A 26,125-nucleotide genomic window follows, 5' to 3' on the forward strand; every position below is an offset into this window, starting at 1 on the left:
ATTTCTACTTGGACTGTTTTTGCTCACGCAGTGCTTGTGGAAGAGCTGTTTGAAATGGTCATTATGACTACAAACGGTGTTTTGTTTTTGTCTGATTACTAATGTTTGTTGATTAATGTTCTGTTGTCAGAGCTGGATTTTAATATCATATAAATGATATTTAATCAAGTCAGGGAATCAGTTATTTGAATTTGCAAAAAGGATCATGTTAATTGCAGAGCAGGGTCTGATGACTTTGAGCAAGTATGCCACAAAAAGTGCCCAAAATTAATGAAATAAATGTAAATGAAATAAATGTGGGATTTAATTAAATTCTTTTAATTCTGTTTTTTCCCCCAGACCTAATTATGAGCCAAGTGCCCCTGTAGACACCATACTGCTCTATAACTGTCAGATATCTATTGTTGTTGAAATGAAGTGGAAAAAACATACACACATATATACACATACACACACACCCGTTTTAGTAATGATTTTAATAATAATATTTAATATTTACATTTAGCTTTATATTTTAGTTTTTTATCTTTTAGTTTTAATAATTTAAGTACTTAAACTTTTTTTTTTTTTTTTTTTCAGTTGCCAAGTCAACATTTCGTAATTTGTTTTTTTGTTTTTTTGTCAGATTCATGTCAATTAATAATAGTTTTAGTTAAAAATAACAACACTTCTGCATAAATCTTTACTGAATTTTATGTGTAAAAGCTGTAATTGTGAAAAAAAATTTCAAATGATTGATTCAGTACTGGGCATAAATAGGTTAGACAGGTCAAATAGTTTAAATAATATTTAATGTATAATTTAAATAATATTATTTAATATAATAAGTAATAAAAACAACATTTTATATGGGAAATCATTCTCACCTATTGCAGGTAATAACCAGGTATAGGTTTATTTAGCAGGATGCTTGTAGTGTTTTGCATCAGCAGCTGTAAAGACATAAAAACATTTTCAGACATTCCGCTTTTGTTACTGTATTTTTATTTCATTTATATTAGACTCTGTAGTGAAAAAGGATGCCATTCAAAAGGAGCATTAAACCATAGAAACTCATTTTTTTTAAGGATTAACAACAGGTTGATAGCCAAGAGAAGGGACCAATGCAATTTCAAATGTATATATATCTATATACGGTATATACTGAACATGTCATGAGAACCTCTGACACACACAGACACAAATGGTGTTTGCAAGATATCCTGATGATTATTGCTGCTTACATTGTGGCCACTGCATTGCAAATGGCAAAACGCAGTTGTATTGCTCAGAGCCAGCAGAGGAAACAGACACTAGCCCTCAACAATATTTTACAGATTTTTTTTTTTTCTCTGATCATCAAAATGCATTAACAATCAAACGTTTATACAGTGAATATATATATTCATATATTTATATTATATAAATAAATAATCATATAGTATCAGAGGGTATACAAGGTAATACAGAATTGCCACTTATAAAATAGGGTCCTGTCAAATATTTAAAAAAAAAAAGAAAGGTGAAGAAAAAAAACTGCATAATCATACAAAGAAATTGTGCCATCGCCACTATGTATCTGTGACTACATGTAACAATATAAAAACTCCAAAATAAAGTGGTTATACATTTAAAAATAGACCACTACTGTAACGTCAATACCATCTTGTTTCCACCAGCTATGTACAACATGACACTAGAGGGACAGGAAGTGATAGGATCGATCGACTAAATGAAGTGCACAGCTTTTTCTGTCTGTCACACCCAAATGACTCAATGGTACTGACGTTACACACAGATATTTAACATCTAGAGTTTTAAATTAGTCTCTCGTCTCATAAAGTGTCCATCCATATGAAAACTAAACCTTGCTCTATATCTTTCTTTTCTACTGTACAGAAAAATAATTAGTGCGAGTACAGGTTTCTTGAATGGGACGGGTTGGGGTGTGATTGACTGCTGCCGTAGCCAGTCAGCATGCTGGGAGAGTACTGTTCTTTCAGAAAACCGCACGGAAGAGGAGTCCGAAGAGCAGCCGGATCCGCGAGTGGAAGAGAGAATAAAAGGAAAGAAAAAAGTATATATTCATTTAAAAATTAAATCATCAGTGCATACATTTAAAAAAAAATAAAAATTCTTATTTATCCTACCGTTGTTTTCTCACAATTTAAACCCTTCACTAAGCTCCGCCCCCTTAGTTACTGTCGCTAACCCAGGCAAGCTTTTCAGAATGTCCCATTGGAATGAACTGGAGACTTTTTTTTAGGCAAAATGTGTTAAAGTGATTAAAATTAAATGGATATTGTTTCAACATGAAATATGACAATGCTAATTTTTTCTGTAAATATTTTTTATAAAATATAAAAATATATTATGTCCTAATATATAATACTGTTGAAAAGTTTAGGGTCAATAAGGTTTTTTTTTTTTTTTTAAATAATACTTTTATATGAAGGATGCATTAAATTGATTAAAAAATGACAGTAGACATGAAAAATGTATAATGTTATTAAACATTTCCATTTAAAATAAATGATGTTCTCTTGAACTTTTTATCCATCAAAGAATCCTGAAAAGTTTTGACTGTTTTCAACATAGTTAATAATCAGAAATGTTTCTTGAGCACCAAATCATCATATTAGAATGATTTCTGAAGGATCATGTGACACTGAAGACTGTAGCAATGATGCTGAAAATTCAGCTTTGTGTCATAAATTACATTTTAAATTATATTAAAATTGATCATTGTAATAATATTTCAACATATTACAGTTTAAACTGTATTTTTGATCAAATAAATGCAGCCTTGGTGAGCATAAGAGACTTCTTAAAAAAGAAAAAAAAAATTGTACCAACCCAAAACTGATGCACAGTAGTGAACACATTCCACTAAACATCATCTAAACAAATAGGACTTCTATAGGATTATATTAAAAAATAGCAAAGGTTTGTTTTATGACATAGTGGATTGCGATTGGTCAGTAACGTTTTAAGGCGGGGCTTAGCGAATGGTCAGTCGGTGTGAATCTTAACACAATGAATCATGAGAATGCCACAGATCGCAGTGATGTGACAAAGACAAGGGAACTCACAGAGGGGGGTGGGGACTGCCTGTCACTCAAAGGCAGGTTCTCATAACCAGGGTTGCCATTGGAGGAAACGTTTGGAGTCCTGCATAGAGAAAGAGAGAGGCGCAGAGAGGAACCAGGAGAAGGGGAAAATGGAGAAACAGAAGAATGACATGCCACACCAAAGGGACACAGGGAAGGATGAGAGCCAGGATCCAGGGTGGAAACAGGAAGAGAAAAGGTGGAAGAGAGTTAGAGAGATGTGACATTTTCACTTTCAGAATCTTTAGATCTTTTTTTCGAAAAGGACACAAAAAGATATTCAAATTGAGGAATGAATTCCAGGACTTTGTAATATATCTAAATTTAGAATATAGAATTTGTATTTATTTTTAAGGACATTCATTTTAAAGAACATGGAAATGTGAATGAAGTGAGAAGAAGAAGTGTTGACGTCGGATTTAATTTGATGAAAACAGCAAATATGATCTTTCAAAACAGAATAATTGAAAGAGAGAGAAAAAGGGAATGTTAGAATGCAGGGAGAAAGAAACAAAGATTTGAAAGAGTGAGGTAGTTTGGACAGCATGATGTTTGACAGCGGACAGAAATATCGGAGGGGGCGGGACTTTACCTATATTGTGCATCATCTCTGATTGGAGGATCTATGTCTGTCTTGCAATGACGGACAGACCGATAGACAGACACACAGACAGACAGACCTCTGGACTCATGTCTGTTTTTTTTTTGGCTAGACTGTGCTTGACATGTAGACCTGTCTGTGTGTCTGTCTGTGTGTGCATGTGTTTGTGTTTGTCTGTCTGTCTGTGCGCTCCATCTAACACCTGCCTTTCTACCTGTCTGTGTGTGACTGGAGCTTTATGTGTTTGCCTGTGTATGCATGACACTTGTTTCTGTATTTTTATGTATATGAGCCTATAAATGTGTTTTATAGTTCAAAGGTCATTCATAGCACAACCTTGATGCAGAGCTGCTCAAGAGAAGAACAAGAATCTGTGAATTTCTAATACCTAAACTTATATGGAAGACTAGAAGTGCCAATTCATCAATTCATCAATTTATGAATTCAAAAATAAAAATGTACAAAACCGACAAATAAACATACCTATTTTATATTACATTTTATATTATTGTTTATTAAAAATGTACACTACCGTTCAAAAATGACTAAATGTAAATGTAAAAATGTTTTTGAAAGAAGTCTCAACAATAAATGCTGTATTTAGTTGACCAAACATAAAGTAAAAACAGTAATATTGTGAATTATTACACTTTTTCTATTTTAAAATATATTTTAAAATGTAATAATTTATTACAAGGCTGAATAATATTCAGCATCATTTCTCCAGTCTTCAGTGTCACATGATCTTTAAGAAATAATTCTGACATACTGATATGCTGCTCAAGAAACATTTCTTATTATTATCAATGTTGAACAGTTGTGCTGCTTCACATTTTTGTAGAAAGCATGATATATATTTTTTTCAGGATTCTTTAATGAATATAACAAAACAAAAGAAAAACATTTATTTGAAATAGAAATCTTTTGTAACATTATAAATGTCTTTGCTTTTACTTTTGATCACTTTAAATCCTTGCTGAATAGAAGTATTAATTAAAAAAACAAAACATACTGACCGAAAATTCTGAACCATATTGTAGAAACAAAAAATAAATAGATAAATCATTTTTAAGAGATTAAATGCATTTTGTTTTTTTTTGGATAATAATAAAATGTATTTTTTTAAATTGTATTATTATTTTATTGTTACATTTAGCTATTAATCAAATCAATTGAATAAACAGTTCCGAATGTGTATGTATTTGTCAGTTTAAAAACATTAATAACATTAATTTTCAATTAATAAACTGATATGATTACTTCATTTTATTTTTAAGTGGCACTCCTAGTCCACCAGACTATTAATAAATAATTCAGGCAAGAAAAATTGAGGTTCTGTTGTTCATCTCTGTGTGGGTAATCTACACAAGCTCATGGTGGTGTATGGGTAGGGTCATTCTGTCTGTCTGTCTGTGTGTCTGTGTATGTGTTACTCACGGTAACGGAGGCGCGCTAGAAAAGGGGGGAGTCCAGCCGGCCCCCTGGTAACTATAGAAGGGGGGCAAGGCCCCTCGCTGGGAGCCCGTGGCCGTCTGTCTACGTGCCTGATGAGAAGTGAAGGGGTCCTCGCTTTCACTGTCGGAGTCCTCGTATTCCTCTGAATCACTATGCCGTCCAATGAGAATTATGCAACAAAGGAAGTGAAAAATACATCATGAAATAAGTATACGTTTTATCTGCTATGTGTTATGTGCAAAACAAAGGCTTTAAAGACATTTATTGAAAAATCTCTCTTAACTATATACATGTAGATATTGTCATGAAATCAAATAATCCCAGTCAAGAAGTAATCCTTTAATCTGTCTCCCTCTTTGCCATTTCAGTAATCTATGCATCTGCCATCTAAATGGAGTTTGTGCTCTGAACACAATTTTACTGCAATTAAGCACTGCAGCCACTTCTGATACTTAAAAAAAAAAGGATTTGCCAACATCAGGCACTTGGAGGGAGTGTACCAAGTCGGGCTGAATCAATAGTAAGTGACTGAGCTTTCTGAACTAATGGTTATAGTGACATTAATACCATATCCAGATAAAAGAAGTGAAGTGCATTTAAGCACTAATGCCCTTAAATTGAGATCATATTTCTCTCATCTGTGCATTGCTGATGAGTGCGGTTGTCAGTGTTTACTCTGTAACCACAGGCCTATTTATGACAAACTATGGTGGAGTTGAGTCGACCTGGACCGAGCAGCCCACCTCCATTAACATCCGGCTGCTTTTGTTGTCGAGGATGGAATTATAACTTCTTTTGCATTAAAAATCAGAAATGTTCAGGTTCCCAGTGAGCATCTTATTATTCATGTTACAGATACATCCTAGATGACATTCCCTTGTCTTGGGTATTTCCCTGTGTATAAAAAAATAAGCGTTTAAAGCCATATGCACATTCTGCATTCAGAAATACAGTGGAGTGCAAAGGTCTGAGACCACATTAAAAGTTTGCTCTTCAAAAAGAAAAAACGTTAAAAAATATAAGACAAACAAATGTAATAATACAAAATAGTTTGTGTTCATGAGCTGATAAAGCTAATTATTATATAAATCCTAAAAATGCTAAATTAAAATAAATCAAAGAATTCTAAAATAAAAACTATAATAATTATTATTATTATTCAAATAATAAAACTGTTAAATTAAAAATAAATCAATAATTTAAAAATAAATAAACCAAAATAAAACACTAAAAATAATACACTATAATAAACTAAAATTTGAAATTAAACAAAAACCTTATTTCATTTTATATTTATTATAAAACTATTTATATGTTCTAAATATATTACAAAATAATATATATTTTATTTGTTTACCTGCATGTCATGTGACCAGTAACTGACATCAGAGAATCATGAACATGCAAATGTGTGTACAATATTAATTTAAAATCTTATCCCAAGTAATCCCTGCATTAAAGAAAAAAAGTTGGAAATACCAAATACCGAAAAAGAATGTTTACAGAATTGTAAACAATGTAAATGTAATTTTTTTATATTTATATATATTTTTAATAATAAATAAATACATAATTACCACATGATATATAAATGATATAATATGACATAACACTATTTAAATCAAAAGCAACCTCATCCATTTTAACAAATCAGAATAACTAACACCATGAATATAATGCCATGAAAACAGCAGCAGATGGGATGTTGGACGGGGCGGAGGGATGAAGTTCACCTCACCTGTGGAAACTCCTCCAGGCTCCAGGGAGGGAGCAAAGAATAGCTGTGAAAGCCAAAGCCGAGAGAAACGAGTACAGCGAAAGATAGAGCAACCCCTCCATTCCATCATAGCACAGGCCTTTCAGAGAGTCCACATAATCCTGAGAGAGTGACGTGAAAACAGTAGTAGATTGAGACACTTTGCTCATCAAGCTCAACTGCACAGTATTACTCTCACTTGCAGTCAGGCTGAGCTGGAAAACAGGTTGCTATGGTTACCTTGTTCAGCCCTCGACAGTTGAGAAGTGCGACCAGCTGGTGGAAGTTGCCCTCAGTGGTGTTGAGGATCTGCTGCACCTCCCTGAGTGACTTCTAAAAGGGAAAATAACACAGTAGCTAAGCAGCATGTTGCATCCACTGTACTGTACGGCTGCTATTGATCTTTCCTGTCAGTGACGGACACAGTGTGGTATTGATGGCAATGGAAGCAGTGTTAACATACCTCTGCCTTTGGAAAGCGTGGGAGGGCGTCTCTCTCCAGACTGGAAAGGTGAGAGTGGATGCTGGAAAGCGCTCTCTGGGACTGGGTCAGTATCTTATGCCAGTTCAACAAACAGAATTTTGCTGATTTAACCGAATTTCACAGGCTAAAAACTGTAATTGCATTTTTTAATTCCCCTCAAGGGTATTATAGTTCACTAAAACCATAAAAATATTACGTCATTACTTTCATTAGTTTAATATACTACCAAATGTTAATATAAATATATATATATATATATATATATATATATATATATATATATATATATATATATATATATATATATATATATATATATATATATATATATATATATATATGTATATATATATTATATATATTTCAGCTAACTGGCAAGGTAACATTTTCCATTTTCATTTATGTACTAAAATAACTAATAAATGAGAAATTAATAAAATGACATATTACATAGACTCATAGAAAAATATTAAAATGACAAAAACATTTTATATAAAAATATTAATATTAATAATATATAAAATCATGTAAAAATATAAAATAATAATATAAAAATCTAATTCAAATTATTAACCACAGTATATAAATGATACTAAAATAACATTGTTTCACACCGCATGCATTTAAGCACTGAGCTTTTTTTTTTAAAGAAGAAAATAGACTGAAATTGAGATTGCTTTTATGAAGCAATATAATAACTCTCAATGGCTCAATAAAAGTATTATTTGTGGGCGTTATTAAAGAAAATATTCAATACACTTTCTTTTCTCTATAGAGCAGCGGTTCTATTAAGCATCAGAAATGCTGTCAGTGTGAAACTCACAGTTTGAAACTGGCCTTTCTTATTTCACTGTCCTTATCATTTTTACGACATCAAATTCCATTCTTCATTCATCAGCTCCCCCTAAAACACTGTCAGTCTAGGTCTTGATTATAATGTCATAATCCTCTTTATTCTGTTCATCCCCACCGTGACATAAATGCCGTTGCTTTTTAATCTTAATCTGTGTTTTGTGACATTATTACAGTTCCTTATATTTGGGGAATTCTGCTTGTGATATCATTAACATTCTATTTTTTACTCCTTCAGTAATCTCTATGACATCACCGTCTGCAGCATCATGTAACAAGATTGCGCACCTGTTGAAAAGGGCTGCTCATTTTCCTGCTGCAGGTTAGGTAATAATCCAGGATTTCTATTTAGAGAGAAGAGAGCGAGCGAGAAAAATAAGATTGAAGACGTGGGTAAGACTGCATATGCGTCAGAGATGAAGGCAGATGGACAGTTAGACTCGTTCCAAAACTTAGTGAGCTGTATCACCGCCTACTGCCTACATACACAGCTGCCTTCCGAGGGCCGTTCACACAGAACACGGTTTTATATTCCACTGTTCTACTTAATTTTTACAAGGTAAACCATGTTTTGTGCATGACAGTGTTTTTTAAAAATGTGGCACTCAAGTTAAAATCTTTTTACACACTCTTTGTACTTGCAAAAATGCGCTCTGTGTGAACGGCCCCTGAGACAGTATTCTAACTGTCAGGGAACCTAATAAGGTATTTACATGTCACCGTTTTCAACTAAAACAAAAAAAAAAACTTTATATGCGTTTTGACCATTTATTTAAACGACAATGGCGCTTTTGGGCCTGAAAATGCACATTTTTGAAAAAGGATTTCAATTCTTCAATTGAATAATACTCAATTTGCCAGTGCGACTTTAGCATCGTTGCGAAGCTAACATTGCTAAAATTTACATAAGAATAGCACAAAAAAAAAAAAAAATATTGGGGTAAATTAACTCATTTTATTTATATGGAACTACTTTATTGGAAGTTTTTAAACGATCAACATTTATTTCACCTCGTCCGCCATCTTTAATTTATTCTTTAATGGAGCCTGAAGCAATGCATTCTGGGAATGCCTTCCCCACGCAGAATGCTGTGATGCTGCATTATAATGTGTCTAAAATTAGGTATCTTACGTACCACGCTTAATTAACCTGCCTTTTTGTACAGCCTTCACATTGGGAGTGTAACTGATGCCTTACAATGCTGCCTACGTAGGCAGCTCAATAGGTTTTGAAACAGAGCAATTGTGTATGAAAGAGTTCTACTGCACCTGTGTTTGTCCTAGAGTTGAAGTGAGTGGAGTTGAGCACAAAAGTGTTTGGGTCAAAGCAAAAGTCACTCAGGGCCTGAGAGAGAAAAAGAGAAAAAGAGAGAGAAAAAAAGAGCAAGAAAAGGAATTGAGCAAAAGCAAATACAGAAGAGAGATGTTAACAGTGTGACACAGTGACCAAGTGACATACTTCCCTCAGTCTCTCTGTCCCACGGCTCTGACTGCTATTGATCTACAGCAGTGTTTCTCAACCCTGGTCCTGGGCGCCCCCCAACACTGCATATTTTGTATGTCTCTAATCAAACACACCTGATTCAACTCATGAGCTCATTAGAAAAAACTCCAGGACCTGAAATAGGTGTGTCAGATAAGGGAGATATACAAAATGTGCAGTTTTGGGGGGCGCCCAGGACCAGGGTTGAGAAACACTGATCTCATCAATCAACCAGTTTTCCACCTTTCCTCTTGTCCACTCTGCACTATCGGTCTCTTTAACACACACTTGCTTTGCTTTATGGAATGTGGGTGATTAATCAAATTGAATAGGACTCAATATTACCAAGAGCTTCACAAGAGGACTAAAGAGGGTAAGGAGAAAGAGAGAGAGAGTGACAAAAGAGGACAGAAAACGTGAGTGTGTGTGTGTGTGTGTGTGTGTGTGTGTGTGTGTATTATAAAGAGGGAGCACTAGGCAATTGTTACTGCTGGCTGGATTTGGACAATGAAACACTTGTTTTGAAGGCCAGCAACTGCCATCTCTTCCTGTCACTTTCTTTCTTTCTTTCTTTCTTTCTTTCTTTCTTTCTTTCTTTCTTTCTTTCTTTCTTTCTTTCTTTCTTTCTTTCTTTCTTTCTTTCTCTTTCTTTCTTTCTTTGCCATTAAGATTTTGGGTTAGGTTTATATTGGTGACGCTTAACATTTATCTTTCACTAACATTCAAAAGTCTGGATTTGACTTTTTTTTTTTTATGCTCACCAAGACTGCATTTATTTGACCAAAAATACGGTAATATTTTGAAATATTATTACAATTTAAAATAAGTCTTTTGTATTTTAATATATTTTGAAATGTAATTTATTCCTGTGATGGCACAGTTGAATTTTCAGCAGCCATTACTCCAGCCTTCAGAAATCATTTTAATTCTTCAGAAAGCAATAATATGCTTATTTGGTGCACATTTCTTATAACCAAGGCTTAATGTTTTTGCGTAAATAGAAATACAAATGTCTTTACTGCCACTTTTGATCATTTTAATGCATCTCTGCTGAATAAAATAATTAATTTCTTTTAAAAAATCCTACTGACTCCAAACTATTGAACAGTTGTTTATTTGCAATTGTAATTTTACACTTATAGATATTATTTTTTTATTTCCTATTTAAGTCCATTACTGCTGTATTCCTCTCTAAAACACTCAGCATCACTCTCTCACTCTCTTCTTTTCTTTTCCTGTTGCTTTTAAGACCTCTTATGCTCATCTTCAACGCAGCATCCATTTTTTTCTCTTTTTTACAAAGAAACACACACACACTCAGATACACACACACATTGAATCTTTAATCTCTGCCCTATTTTCCTGCCTTTTTGGGATTGTGCCATGACTGCTGAGTTCCCAGAGTGGAAAACCTTTTTCATTATAACATGCACAAACACACTCTATTCCTCTCTCCCTCTTTCATAAGCACACAATAAGTGACTGCATCTTGGCTGGTGTGACCTTTTAAAACTTAAAAAGTCACATTCACAGAGTTTTGGCTGGATTTTTCAGTGAACACAAATGTCTCCGCAAAGCGTGCTGACACACTCTCACACACACTCATTCACACACAGATGGCGGTATTCTGTGCTGGATGTCCGCTTGCGGAGAGCTGTTGTTTTTCTGTCGAGATAGACGTTGCCTGAATACTCACCACCACTGTGGCCGTCTCCAGGCCGAGAGAACCCCAACTCAGAAACAGAGCCAACCAGGCCAGCACTGTCATCCTGCAAATGAGTGCGCACACACACACATTTTTACCATCTGCCTCTCTGTGCCAGAGTGGGTGTCAGTCAGCAAAAATAAAACCCATTTTCTGCAAGCATTTTCTATCTTGGGGATTTCAGATACATAATATACATAATAAACACACTACTGTGAACGTTTATGTTTGATTTACATTATGCAAGAATGCTGTGTGCATGTCAAAACTACTAAACACTTAAAGCAGGTCAGCAGTGATTGTTACTCACAGAATAAGTAGCCAGCGGGCCTGTTTGGCTAAACCCAGAAGAATAAAGAAACACACCATCAGATCCAGTAAAAGCAGCAGCACGTACGACAGCCACCTAAACAACAAACACAGACATCTTCAATACGGTGAAATCTCAAAACCTACACCCAGAGTCCAAAATACATTTTCGTCACACCTGCAAAAGGCAGATAGATTGAGAAAATGTACCACTGCAGAAACCCAATTAATTTTGCATTATTTTCTTATTTTTCCCTCTCATTTATCATTTATTCATATTTTCATTTGCATAATGCAAGGAATGTGCTGCCACATTAAGTTGTTTTTTTACAATCTCAGAAAAAAAGTGCAAAAATTGTACTTTGTGACTGGGGCAAAGTGACACGTTTGTACCTTTTCCCCCGAAAGGGTTCATAATAGTACATATTACTACCTTAAAATACATATTAATACTCCAAGGTATTAATATGACAACTTTATGAGTAAAGAAGGTACAAAGGTGTCCCTTTGAGGATACTGCCCCAGTGACAAGCTGTTGTACCCCTCAAGTTACATTTTTTGCACATTTCTTTTTCTGAGAGTGTATACTGAAGAGAGTTTTCACAGAAATATTAGGCAGCACAACTGTTTTCAACATTGATAATAAGAGGAAATGTTGCTTGTGCCAGTCTTTACCACCATAGGAATAAATTAAATTTTATCATTAAGGGATAGTTCACCCAAAAATGAATTTCTGTCAGTAATTGCTCACCCTCATGTCGTTCTAAACGTGCAAGACCTTCATTCACCTTCGGAACACAAATCAAGATATTTCTGTTGAAATCCAAGAGCTTTCTGACCCTCCATAGACAGCAATGTAACTACCACGTTCGCAGCCCAGAAACGTAGTAAGGACATCGTTAAAATAGTCCATGTGACATCAGTGGTTCAACTGTTTTTTGAAGTTACGAGCATACATTTTGTGCGCAAAGAAAACCCGGATGCACTGCACCTTGTTTGCAAGCAGAGGAATGCACACACATGCATTGTGGTACTGTCATGAATGCGCGTTGAAGACTGACACGGAAGAGAAGGAATTGTTAAATAAAGTCGTTATTTTTGTTTCTTTGCACACAAAAAGTATTCAAAACTTCATAACATTATGGTTGAACCACTGATGTCACATGGACTATTTTAATGATGTCCTTACTACCTTTCTAGGCCTTTGACGTTTCAGTTGCGTTGCTGTCAATGGAGGGTCAGAAAGCTCTCGGATTTAATCAAAAATATCTTAATTTGTGTTCCGAAGATCAACGAAGGTCTTATGGGTTTGGAACGACATGAGGGTGAGTGATTAATTACAGAATTTATGACCATCTAAATATATATTTAAACATAAAAGCTTCAAACATCTTGAATAAAAAAATCATATAAAGGCATAGAATATGGCCCTTTAAGCAGATTGTGATATATTTTTTATCAGTTGAATATCAAAACTTATAAGCACTGAACTCACAGATCTGGGTATTTTGCTTCCCTAATTTTCTCTTTTGAAATTAGCACTCATGTCTTTCGACGTCTCCTCACCTGTAGTCTTCATTCACCATGAGTGTGTTTGCTGCCCAGCCAGGGGAGAACGGTGCAGGAATGCTGTTGACAGATGGACTGAGAGTGGGGGCTACAGAAGGAGGTGCTGGGGTGAGCGCTCCCACTATGCTTTCACTCCCGTTTGCCCTGTAAAATCCATCTGCATTGGGGATCAGACCTCTTCCCAGTGTCAGGTTGGAGAGGAGAGACACGACCCGCTCTGACAGACGCCTGCAGGAGCGTGTGGGCACGAGTGCCGGCTTATGCCCACCGAACACTTCCTCCATGGAGGTCAAGGGCCCTGAGACAGACTGCTGCAGCCCGACTACGGTGTCTGAAACCTGGGTATGCAAGAGGAGAAGATCTTTTGCTTTGAATGAACCCAATGAATTTGTATCCAGAACTGACATATAAACAGAATAGCTTGGAATACAAAAGAAAAGAGTAGAGGAAAAGATATGTGGGAGATAAAGGACAGTGCAATTGAATGGAAAAAGTTGGAATGGAGGGAGAGGGTCTTATAAGAGTATAGTAAAAGTAAAGTAGGTCATTAATCAGATTGACATGCATTCATTGATTGACCATATGAGCAACCAGCTAAATCAATACCCGGAGAGGATTTTATCTCACTCGTTCACACACAAACGCATTCAAACACTCTCTTACTCTGAATTCCCCCGATCGCTTACTTGCAATCACAGTGTAATAAAACCATTTAGTGTGTTTTCTAAACGTTCTGCATTTCTTCTGGTCCCCTGGTGCTGAAGGAGATTGATGGAATAAGCTTTTGTGTATGTATGAGCATGTGTGTGTGCATTTGTGTTCTCACCAGAAGATCGATGGAAGCCAGTGTGTAATTGGCAGTAAGCAAGGATGAGGTCAACTGATACATCCCATCGTTCGCCTCACTGTTGCCGTAGAAACCGATGCCTATGGCAACACTACAAAAAGCAGAAATATGAACAAGGAAACAGGGAGAGAAGACAAAAAAAGAGAAAGTGAGAGGGAGGAAAGAGAACATAAACAGAGAATCAAAAAAGGGAGAGAGGAAAACAAAATGAGACATATTTGAAGCTAGTTAATGTACATTTACACTTATTAAAGTTTGGGGTCGGTGAGATTTTTTATATTTTTGAAATAAGTCTCTTATGCTCAACCAGGCTGCATTTATTTGATCAAAAATACAGTAAAAACTGTAATACTGAGAAATATAATTACACTTAAAAAAAAAAAAAAAAAACTGTTCTATTTTAATATATTTTAAAATGTAACTTATTTCCATCATGGCAAAGCTGAATTTTCAGCAATCATTTTTCCAGTCTTCAGTGTCACATGATCCTTCAGGAATCATTCTAATATGCTGATTTGGTGCTCAAGAAACATTTCTTTCCATTAAAAATGTTGAGAAAAGTTGCGCTGCTCAATGTTTATGTGAAACTTTTTCTTTCTATGATTCTTTGTTAGATAGAAGTGTCAAAACAACAGCATTTCCTCAAAATAGAAATCTTTTTAACAATATTTAAATATCTTATATCTTATAAATAACTGTCACATTTGATCAATGTTATGCACCCTTGCTGAATAAAAGTATACATTTCTAAAAGAGAAAATCTGTTACCAAAATTTTAAATGGTAGTATTCAACGCAAACACACTAAAGAGTCCAAATCAACAACACTTAAAATCCACTCATTTACATATCTATTTCACATTCAAATATTCAGATTAATGCTTGGGCCAGATGCTTGTCCAATCCTTTCCAACCTGCTAAAAATAGCAAATCTCAGTCTCTCGCTAACTGTTTGACCCAGATTAAGCCAAAGAAAGCAGAAACGTGTATTTCGAATTATAATCGCAATGTAAGCAGTAAAGGTGTGCAGTCATCTGTAAATCAGCTTCTAGCCTTTGAATCCTTCAGAAAAAGAGGTCAACGCGGATGGGAAGGGGGTGATGTCATAGGGGCGGAACACGTGCCGCATTAGAACGTTTGCATCACGCACAGAGCAAACCAAACCAGTTCTCACAGAAACAATTTATGTGTGACTTCAAGAACATTAATACATCGTGCTGATGGTTCAGATCAGTGAAGCAGGTTTCATACTCATAGCCCTAAATATATTAAATGGGTTGGTGTTCTGCCAATATATGTGCACTGAGAAAACATAATTGAAGGAAACCATCCCTTGCAAATGAAACAGATCTTCATTTAGAACAAAGCATGATATCTTGATAGCTTATACAAATACGGGCGGTAAATTTAAGGTTGATGCTAATAAGAGAAGCCCTGAACAGTTTTCTTATTCTGCACTCTGATGTGTGAAAGCACAATATGGCGTGAGTTAAATACAGTAGGGAACATTTCTAATATTTTATGTTCTTCACTGAACTTTTCTCTGGTATTCTGCTCTGTAATTCACATGTGTCTAAATGGAACTGAATCGAGCACGTCTATTGTGACCACACCTTTACTCGAAAAATATAAAATATAATTTTTGCATCGTATGACTATCGTGCCAGAAGGGCGAGCCATAAAAGCATTACAAAGATGTGTTTTGCAGTACTGCTTATTCATGAGCTTCTATTATCTTTTGAATTAAAAATGTCTGCTCTACAGAGAGTAATCACTGGCATCTGAAAATTACTGTCATTAACAGGCATTACCAACACAATGTGACGGCTGCAACCGATACCCATGTGACACAGCAGATGCCCCGCCCCTTTCTGCCGCTGTATCCATGGCCACCGCTGGCATCATCGTCATCCTCTTCTTCCTCTGCATCCCGGCCACCCTCACCACGATGGCAGCAGCAGTAGTGGATAAGGAAGGAGAGAACTACAAGTAACGAGAGGACGAGAGCAATGGCAGAGAAGCTGGATAGGACCAGAAGAGTCTGTGGAAAATGAGTAAGAAGAAAAGACAACCAAGACTATTATTATTCATTTATTACATCATTTTCACTGAGTATTAGCTGGTCTAGCACATGACATTTACTTTTAGATGGTGTCATTGGTCTAAAAAAACAATGAGCAATGGATTTGAAATCAAGTATTGAATCTGATCATTGTTAAACTTATTAAAAATTAATTACTTTTTTAATTTTAGGTGCACTGTAAATAAATATTTTTCAAAGTTGTAAATTATACAAAGATTATTGGATATGTTTTAAAAGAAAACACCATTTCTACTTAAAAATTTCATGTTTAATTCAATGTGTTACTTACGGTTTCTTTGTAATTATTTGTGAAATTTAACAGCAACCCAAACAGAAATGTAAATATATGACAATACGATATATATGATATTGCCATAAATATTACCTATAAGGGAATATATAACATACTTACATTCTCTGGGTAGATGGAGATATAACATATATAAAATCCCAATAATAAAAATTTGTATATGACCATATGGTAATTATATCTATATTCTATATAGACATATAGAAACTATATGTCAACAATATATTTCCTACCATTTTAAAACAATACACATACAAAAAAATCTGTATGTTTATATATGTTTTTGTAATGTTTTTTAATGTATGTATATCTTTTATAGTTACCTATAAATAATATCAACATGTATTGTCAGTTTTCACATACATAAACATACATTGTATGGGCTAGACATATATGTTAATAAATAGGTTTTATATATGTGACAGTATATTTCATATGTGACCCTGGACCACAAAACCAGTCTTAAGTGTCAATTTTTCGAAATTGAGATTTATATATCATCTGAAAGCTTAATAAATAAGATTTCCATTGATGTATGGGTTGTTATGATCGGACGAAATTTGGCCGAGATACAACTATTTGAAAATCTGGAATCTGAGGGTGCAAAAAAATCAAAATATTGAGAAAATCGCCTTTAAAATTGTCCAAATGAATTCTTAGCAATGCATATTACTAATCAAAAACGACGTTTTGATATATTTACAGTAGTAAATAATATAATCTTTACTTAATATACTAATGATTTTTGGCATAAAAGAAAAATCTATCATTTTGACCCATACAGTGTATTTTTGGCTATTTCTACAAATATACCCCAGCGATTTAAGACTTAACGTCCAGGGTCACATATATGGAAATATAATACATGTACATATATTAAATTCACATATGGGAATGTCAGAGTGAAAATGAGAAAATCCAACAACAAATTGTTTTCACTGTAAAAATAAGAGCACAGAATAAACATACTGCATAGCTGCATACCATTCAAGCACATGCATGTATTGTATAGAAAGCAGTGTGACATAAAATGGAGGATTTCTCTTTAATCTTATTGGCTAATACAGCATGGATGCTCCACTCAAAGAGAGAGAAAGACGAAGCGTAATTAAAGCTTTCCGTTGAATTCAAACACATATTGTGTATTCATGTTTCATATACTATTCATCTTTAGGCTGTTCCCAATCCATCTTCCTCAGTTTCTCTCTCTATCACTCTCTCTTTTCCCCACAGTTTCTCTCCATGCTTTCTCTTCCGCTCACTCATCCCTCACTGTTCTCCCCCTTTCTTTCTTTTTATCCACGCCACTGGATCTCTATTAATAATCTGTGACCTACTTAAATACATTCACTGCTTTTCCCTCTGATTCTCTCTTGTTTTTCATCTCTTGCTCCCTCTCCTCTTCGTTGATTTCCCCTCTCTTCCCAATTCCCACTAATATCCACGAGTATTTCGCTCTCTCTCATTTCTCCTCTCTTCCATCTCTCACAGTCTGTTATTTCCCAGCACATCTTTCTCTTATCATCTATGTCTTATCCTGTAAACCCATTCAGGCATCCAGCATAATCTGGCTTTGTCTCTGCCAACTTTATCAATTTGTGTTGAAGCTATTTCTTTCTCGAAGAGTAACCTCACAACGGCTGTTTAATTTCTGTTTTCTAGCATTATCAAATAGAATTGAACAAAATAGAGCGCAACAGCTGGATTCCAGGAGTAAAAATCCCATTCGTTTTCTCCATAGAGGCATTGACAGATCTACCTTGAGCGAAGAGGTTGTTTATAATGATAAGCACTTAACTTAAACACTTATTTTTTCTTAATTTAAAACAAAATCATGTTTTACAGTGCAATTCCGGTGAAGAAATACACTAACCATGATCCTGCAGAGAAATATCTACCAATCAGAATCATGGCAAACAACTGGTGCTAAAGGAGCTCTGCAGTGATCGGCCACTACCGTGAAGCGCTGTAACAGATGTAATTGAGACAGACTCCCTACACTTGTAAACTACTATTTGTGTACATCTTATCTTGTAATAAAAGTAAACTACATCGTTTCTACATACTCGTATAATAAAATATTCTAAATCAATAACCTTACGTCTTTGCAATGTGGAATTCCTTCATTAAAGATATTAAGTACACAGTCTTGTAACTTTTTTGCTTCAAATGCTTCACACATCTCTGAGGTGAATCACAGCATTACAAATACAATCTTTTATTTTAATAGCCTATAAATCTTTAACAGACTTTTTTTTTAATCTATGGGTAGAAGAATGGGAAGTATACTTCTGGAATCAAGGCCACTGAAAATTACTGTTTTCAAACAGGTTTGTTCCTCATTGGTCAGACAAACATATAGCACACATACACTGTAAAAAAAAAAAAAAAAAAAAAAAAAGTTGAGCCAACTTAAAATTTTAAGCCAACCAGCTTCAGCAGATTTTTGAGTTTGCTCAACTTATTTTTGTGGGAGATTCTCAAATTTTTGTTGTATAAACTTAAAATGACAAGTTGAGAAAACTCAAAAATCTGCTGAATCTCCTTAAAATGTTAGGTTTTTTTTTTTTTTTTACAGTGTATGCATTATAATAGTTGATGTTGCACTGTCAGGCTGGATGTGAAGTTTTGATAGCACCACATATATATTGTTTGCACCTTTTTTTATGGAAAATCAACCTGAAGTTTAGGTGAGACATACTTATCATTGTCTCTGTAAGTCTGCAAACTTAGGTTGGCATAGGAGAAAATACTTCCATCGAGGGGCATGTAGTTACTGTTTCTATTTGAACTTTTGATGCTGAATTAAAATATATTTATATATGCTAGCGAATATTACTAGTATTACTACTTATTACTAGTTATTTTCATCAGTCATGTTAAAACAATAGCAATGATGGCTTGGACTGTTTCTGAGAAGGAGATGACTTTTATATAGAAGTTCAATGAACAAGAAGTTATATTTTAGTATTTTTAATACTAATATTTAGTATTTTAGACACAATATTGCAAGTTACATTGTCCGATTTTTCTGTGTCAATGAAATTAATTCCAAACAAAGTCAAAGTACAACACACAGAACTTGTGTTTCATTCCTGAATGCAGAATAATTCAGTGTTTTGAACAAATACATTGAGTGAACAATTCAATGACTCATTCATAAATTCAATGAGTCCCAAAACACACTTGTACCCAATAAGCAGTAAGGGGGCGTGTCTTGTAACAATAGCGAGAAGAGAGCGCTCAATTTTGAGTGCACAGGATAGATATTAGCAGATCGACTATAGATAGAGAGAGAGATGGCAGATAAAAAGAGGGAAATATCAGGGAAACAAAACATTAAAAAGAAGGGTTACGATCAGGCAAGAGGTAGGACCCGCATAAATATCGGAGCAGCTTTCCAGCGGTGGACAGAACTCAGGGAGTGGGAAGGTCTGGAATCGGACGCCGAGGTTGCGTTGTTTCTTCTTGATAAGTGAGTTACGTTGATTTTGCTTCGTTTCACACAACTTATCCGTGTTGGTTTTTGTTTGAATATGCTTGTGTGTCATCTTCACTGGTTTCCGCGATCGTCATTGCCATGGCTGTGAACGTACGTGTGGGGCGGAGATTTCAAAATAGGGGTGAGCTCCTGTTGGGGTATGGGCATGTTTGTTTTGGTGCTTTCAAATAACATCGTTTGGCAAAAATCGCTTAGTGCACCTTTAATTGGTATATGGTTAAATCAGTTTAATAAAAGAATCAGTGATTCACTCATAAATCATTTGTCACAACCTAACTGGCATTATAATGTTACTATACATAACCTGTCACTGAAATATCACCTTCTTAGACTAAGAGCCTTTCTGGAATGTGCAATCACAAACATGCATTTAATGCTTTCTGAACCAAAACAGAAATGTACCCTTATTTAAGCCACAGTCACTGCATCATAGTTCCTGTCCTAATGTGCTGGACATTTATACTCATATCTTTTATCAATATCTTACTGATGTGGAAACTTACATAAGTAAATGTGTCTCTGTCATAATGGAGTTATCATTTTTACATCAGTCCATCATGCTTTTAGTCTCTGATATAGCAAGTCTATGGTTCTTTAGCCACTACTAAACATTAGAGAATATGAGATACAAATTCAATTTTGAGTCAATGTATCTTTAAACTGCAGACAGAAAAGTGCCTTCAATGGTTTTGACTATAACACTTTAGTTGAGTCTGTGTTAGAGTATAACAGTGCTGTGAGCGAGGGTACATTGTGCGGGTCAACGTAAAAATACTCCTGACAGCAAGAAAAAATACATTTCTGACTGTTCATACACTATATTGCATATAAGTGATATAATTTAGACAAAATGAGGGGTACACACAAAGGAGAGAAAATAGAGCGAGACAGAAATAAATGCGTCGCTCCAAATGATGAGCGCACCCACCACCAGCTGTCAGGTGTGAAAATTGTTTCTGAGAGTGAGAAACAAGGAGAGGGCAGGGGAGAAGTGAGTGGGAATGAGAGAGAGGGTTACCTGCTGATACTCCCAACTGTCTGGAGTGAACACGCTGTCTCGGGTCTGCAGGGTCAAGTCCAGGCGAGGAATGGCATGGCATAACCGTACCCATATCGATGGAGTGTAGTTAGGGACAGTTGCTATGGCTGCCATGACTGCTGTAAACCACCACTGTCTTTCTCAAGTATCTGAAATGATTGAGAAACATGTAATTATAAAGAGAACACACCAAGGTTGGACTGATCACTTATACAGATATTTTTTCAGTACTATTGTGAAAACTTTATATTTATATACACATATATATATATATATAGTCACGGTAAAACCATCTCGGAAGCCTTTATCATTTATTTTTACTACTTTTATGTACAGATTACATTTAAAGTTTTTATTTGTGTCCTAAGACTACGAAGTATATCCACTATAAAAATTATACAAATCCATTATAAAATATAAATTATTATTTTAAAAAAACTACAACATAAATGTGACCCTGGACCACAAAACCAGTCTTAAGTCGCTGGGGTATATTTGTAGCAATAGCCGAAAATACATTGTATGGGTCAAAATTAACAATTTTTATTTTATGCCAAAAATCATTAGGATATTAAGTAAAGATCATGTTCCATGAAGATATTTTGTCAATTTCTTACCGTAAATATATCAAAACTTAATTTTTGATTAGTAACATGCATTGCTAAGAACTTAATTTGGACAATTTTAAAGGCGATTTTCTCAATATTTAGATTTTTTTGCACCCTCAGAATCCAGATATTCATATAGTTGCATCTCGGCCAAATATTGTCCTATCATAACAAACCATGCATCAATGGAAAGCTTATTTATTCAGAAATTTACACTTAAGACTGAAATAAACCATATCAATATTAATTGTCTGAAACAGATTTAAATTAATTATATTGATTAATTTTAAAGTACATTTTTAATATTTGTATTGTGTGTATATTATGTATATTGTTTATTCTGTACAATATATATGTTATTTGTAGTGTAGTGCAGTGTGTGGGCTACACTTTTTCACTTATATCATTACATATATATAAGGTTGAATAACAATAAAATGATTTCATTCTATTTGATTTTTATCACACATCAACATGTATGAAATCTTTTGATGTGAAAAAAGGAGGAAAGAAATGTCACCCCCAAAGACTACAAACAAGAGCAAGAAAGAGGAGAATGTAGAAACAAGGAATAGGTTTAAAGTAGGTTAAGTAGAGGCACACACACAAACATTTTCATTACCAGGACTGAGGTCCACTGGGAACACAACATGGATTAAGTGATTAGATCATCAATGTTAAGAGGAGAGGTTTCTAAGATAGCCAGACACTGAGCAACCATTAGATCTCATGAGAACTCAATACATTTAAAAAATCATTATGGGGTTTTGAGGGACTATGCACTCTAAAATTATACAAGGGTGGCATGCACCTTCTAATATCATTATTATTTGATGAAACATACTTCACATAATAATTATGACCTCATCTGGGGATATACATTCTGAAATCATCATGATGGGATTCATTATGACATCATCAGGCCATACATTCTATTTTAATTATGAGCTCATGATCCTACATCACGTATATCAGTATTAACTCATCACGGACCCAGTGTTCCTTAATTACTTGATGGGATCCATATGGGCCCATTTCATTAACTTTATAACCTGATTTTGATTTATAATCAGATGCAATACATTCTAAAGTTATTATGACCCGATTAGGGTTTTACAGATTTCAACATCGGTATGAAATAAAGATGGGCCTACTGAAATTTAGTAACTAAGTGAATTACTTTTTGTGTAATTTCTGCACCACTATCTGCATAAAACAGAAAATTTTTTTTAAATAACTATTGTTCCAAATCAGGTCTACCAAAAAAACCCCACTCCGTCTTGCATTGTTTGGACAAACAGGTAATGGCCTGCCTCAAATTCCCATCATTGCCAGAAGTTGGTAGATCATTTAATTAACAGAAACCTTCCAAGACGAGAAATGGCATAAGCACTGGCTCAAGTTTTATCCCTAAGGTCTGGATATGTCATCTGTCATCCACTTCATCCTCCCAAAACAGTTAACATCTCACATCACTAAATTAACAAGAAACTGCAGGCTCCATCACAAATAACCCTTACACTAGTGTTTGATGTGTTTTGTTCATAATGATGTCTGAAGGCTATTCATTTACTGTTTGAGACCATTACCAGCATGCAGTGGGTCAAGACAATAAGCTGGTGAATTGTGGTATAGTTGGTGCAGCATTATTATAAGTGTCCTCTTTTCAAATGCAAATAGATAAATAAAAGCCAAATTTAATGTAAAACAGTGTTATGGAACAGTTAAACATGCAGACCGTGACTCAGAGTGGAACACTACAGCACATCTGAACGTGATGCATTCTGTCAGCTTGTTATAAGGATGGCTTGCATTACATAACAGAAAAGCAATAATGCGAGTTTGGAAATGGAGCAAGGAAGAAAAATGTTGTGCAGAACAATAGAGGGACAAAACATTTTCCCTTTTTCTTTCTTTTCTGTTCTGGACCGAATAATGCTTAGCATCATCTATCCAATTCCTTAGCTTCACTATAATTATCCTCAACAGAATTATGCAAAATAAAAAAAAAATAAAAAATGGTTTCCAGGATTACTAATGATGTCATCAAGAGGGTTTGTCATTCAAAATAAGCCATTTTAAGCTCACTGAAAACTCATTAGATTTTTTGGAATTGCCACTTTATGATACTATGAGGAAACGTTCATGTGTGGCTTAGCTCATTTCATGAGTTTTGAAATTTTCACATAGTGACATGAGTATGATAATGATATATCATTATATGTATCTTAAAATAGTGCCATTTCCTTGTAACATTTTTTACAATAATTTTAAAAACATCTGAAGAGGGTTTCCAAATTCAGAATATGTGGACTTCCCTGCATCAGTGTTGTTAATTCACTAGACAATATAATAAAGAAAATGAACTGAACGTTGGTTACTAGGACTGGACCATGCAAAAATACATAATTAATTACTGCAATAAATAAAAAAAATCTCAAAATATAATGACAAATAACCTCTAAGAATATTCAAAGCCTGAAATGCCTCTTGAAAGTAATAAATCTGAAATCGTTGTCCAATAAAAGACCAATGTTGAGGGTATGATTAGTCATACATCATTAACAATTAAAAGGGCTATTATAAATTATAATTATCTGACTAAAACTTGCTCCTGTGTTTTATACATAGGCCTATATTACAGAGAATTACAGAATTACATACAACATGTAGGCTATACACCAAACTGTCATTATCAAAATCACACCATTCATAGAGCCATATATACTTTGAGTGAGGGCATTTTTCAGTGCTGCTGTTGTTTTGAACAGATAGGTGGTCCAAATGAGGGTCCAAACAAGTTCATAAAGGTCACTGGGGGCCATTGTTTGTATTTGCATTTAGCTGTGTGTAGTATCAGTGACGAAAGGAGCTCATTATGAAGGTATTTATAAATAAATATACAATCATCCACACAACAGGACTGATGCTAATCTAATAGATATCGATGAAACCTTCAGGACGACTAGAAACAAAATAGGTCAGAATTGATTGCTGACTGCACTTGTGCGAGTTGACCCGGCGCGAGACCAATCGATTTCATTCTCTCTGGCTGACTTACATACTTGTTTATGGCAATCATTTCCAGTCATACTCACAGCGCTTTGTCTTGGCGTTTGGACACACACCGTGAGAATCGTCTCGCGTATTAAATTAACTGTCATATGTTTAGCACACAGACCAATTGACACGGTAAATGAACCGCACAACAGACTATAAAATTTTATATGGCACATTTTAAAACGGTTGCCCACCTTAATTTGCAGCAGCCTAATGTGGGTGCTTCCACCTCAGTCACGCTCGTTTGAATTAGTTTGCGATTAGATGCGTTTACTGAGACCGCTGACCGTTGAAACGGTTTGCATCCTGAGTGGTGAGATCTGTTGTAACGTTAAAGGGCTTCAGGAGAAAGCTCCAGTATTTTCAGCTCCAGTATGCGCCCGGTCTTTGTGTTCGCTGATGGATGATGGGAAACAGGTCTTCGGAGAGAGGCGAGAATCCCTGAGGGATGTTTTAAGAGAGGAACGACTCCTTCAAACCCCGACGACTATCCGTCAGTTTCACTCTTGATTTGAAATCCGCGGAGAACTTGAATCATCGTCCACAGTCGCGCGAAGGGACGCCTAGAGTCATTGAAATGAAAAACTTCCGAAATTAATTGTTCTCAGTCAGAATTCGTGTAAAAAAAAAATCCACAACTAGGTCGTCGATGTTCAGTCTGCAGAAATAGCAAATCCATAACATCCAGGGGTTCCTTCCAAACCTTCCAGTGCAGTGTGTTTGTTTAAAATACTAACAACTATGGCTAATAAAAAAGCTATTTATATTGTGGGGATAAAAATCGGTTTATTTTAATTGTACCATATTCAAACACATTTGAGTCTGATTTAAGTAAGTGAATGGCAGATTTAAATTGGTGTGGTCCTGAGGGTCCCAATGAACAGGACTGAACTTGGCACTCCCTCTCTCTCTCTCTCTCTCTCTCTCACTCTCACTGTGGGTGTTTGTGTGCAAGAGACAAAAAGGGATGGAGGGATTTACACATGTACTGTATTTAGACCGAGTGCATGACAACACATAATGACAGAGATTGAAAGAAAGGTGATTAATTGTGAGAAAAGCACGTACAAGATGTTTTTTTGTCAAATTAAAGAATAAAAAAAGACAATAACGACACGTCACAAGGTTTTCCAAATGTAATCCGTGTAGTTTGGCGTAAATTCTCAGGGAATTCCCATAAATGTTTATTTGATGCACTCTTTAAACACAAATGAAGCAGGTGATGGGTGGTGGAAGAAAGGGTTGAAGGGATGCTAGACTCTCGGTGGCCCTGGAGGTTTAACCGAGATAGGGGGATTAATAAAAAAAATACAATGAAAACAACAGAACGAGCGAGGGATAGAGAGATGGGTATTTGTGTGCCAAGGGAGTATG

The 26,125-nt window shown here is 35.0% G+C and overlaps 1 protein-coding gene across 5 annotated transcripts; it reads right to left on the bottom strand.

The window, feature by feature from the left end:
- Window positions 1-145: 145 nt before the first annotated feature.
- Window positions 146-26,118, bottom strand: ttyh1 (tweety family member 1). 5 transcript variants are annotated; one of them, XM_058747639.1, is made up of 15 exons: window positions 24,946-26,118; window positions 21,063-21,232; window positions 15,961-16,190; window positions 14,130-14,241; window positions 13,301-13,641; window positions 11,736-11,831; window positions 11,417-11,489; window positions 9,507-9,582; window positions 8,526-8,581; window positions 7,365-7,457; window positions 7,142-7,234; window positions 6,884-7,023; window positions 5,235-5,295; window positions 3,072-3,150; window positions 146-1,970 (listed from the first exon to the last, which is right to left on the bottom strand). In XM_058747639.1, exons 2-14 carry the CDS (start codon window positions 21,195-21,197, stop codon window positions 3,112-3,114), a joined length of 1,545 nt encoding a protein of 514 aa, XP_058603622.1. In that variant the 5' UTR covers window positions 21,198-21,232; window positions 24,946-26,118; the 3' UTR covers window positions 146-1,970; window positions 3,072-3,111. The 5 variants fall into 5 exon arrangements, 3 of the variants coding, with proteins under 3 accessions (XP_058603622.1, XP_058603620.1, XP_058603621.1); XM_058747637.1 differs by having other exon boundaries at window positions 5,128-5,295; window positions 24,946-26,117; XR_009266486.1 differs by lacking the exon at window positions 146-1,970 and adding an exon at window positions 5,889-6,039 and having other exon boundaries at window positions 3,075-3,150.
- Window positions 26,119-26,125: the final 7 nt, after the last annotated feature.

This window comes from Onychostoma macrolepis, chromosome 16 (genome assembly GCF_012432095.1).
Source record: "Onychostoma macrolepis isolate SWU-2019 chromosome 16, ASM1243209v1, whole genome shotgun sequence".
Classification (NCBI taxonomy): Eukaryota; Metazoa; Chordata; class Actinopteri; order Cypriniformes; family Cyprinidae; genus Onychostoma; species Onychostoma macrolepis.

Bases quoted from the DNA above. Each gene is read 5' to 3' on its own strand.
- ttyh1 (XM_058747637.1), bottom strand. From the start codon at position 21,197: ATGGCAGCCATAGCAACTGTCCCTAACTACACTCCATCGATATGGGTA. The intron at 11,832-13,300 runs GTGAGGAGACGT...TTTGTTGTTTAG, and splicing joins ATGGTGAATGAAGACTACAG to GTGGCTGTCGTACGTGCTGC. The intron at 5,296-6,883 runs GTGAGGTGAACT...TGGACGGCATAG, and splicing joins GCCTGGAGGAGTTTCCACAG to TGATTCAGAGGAATACGAGG.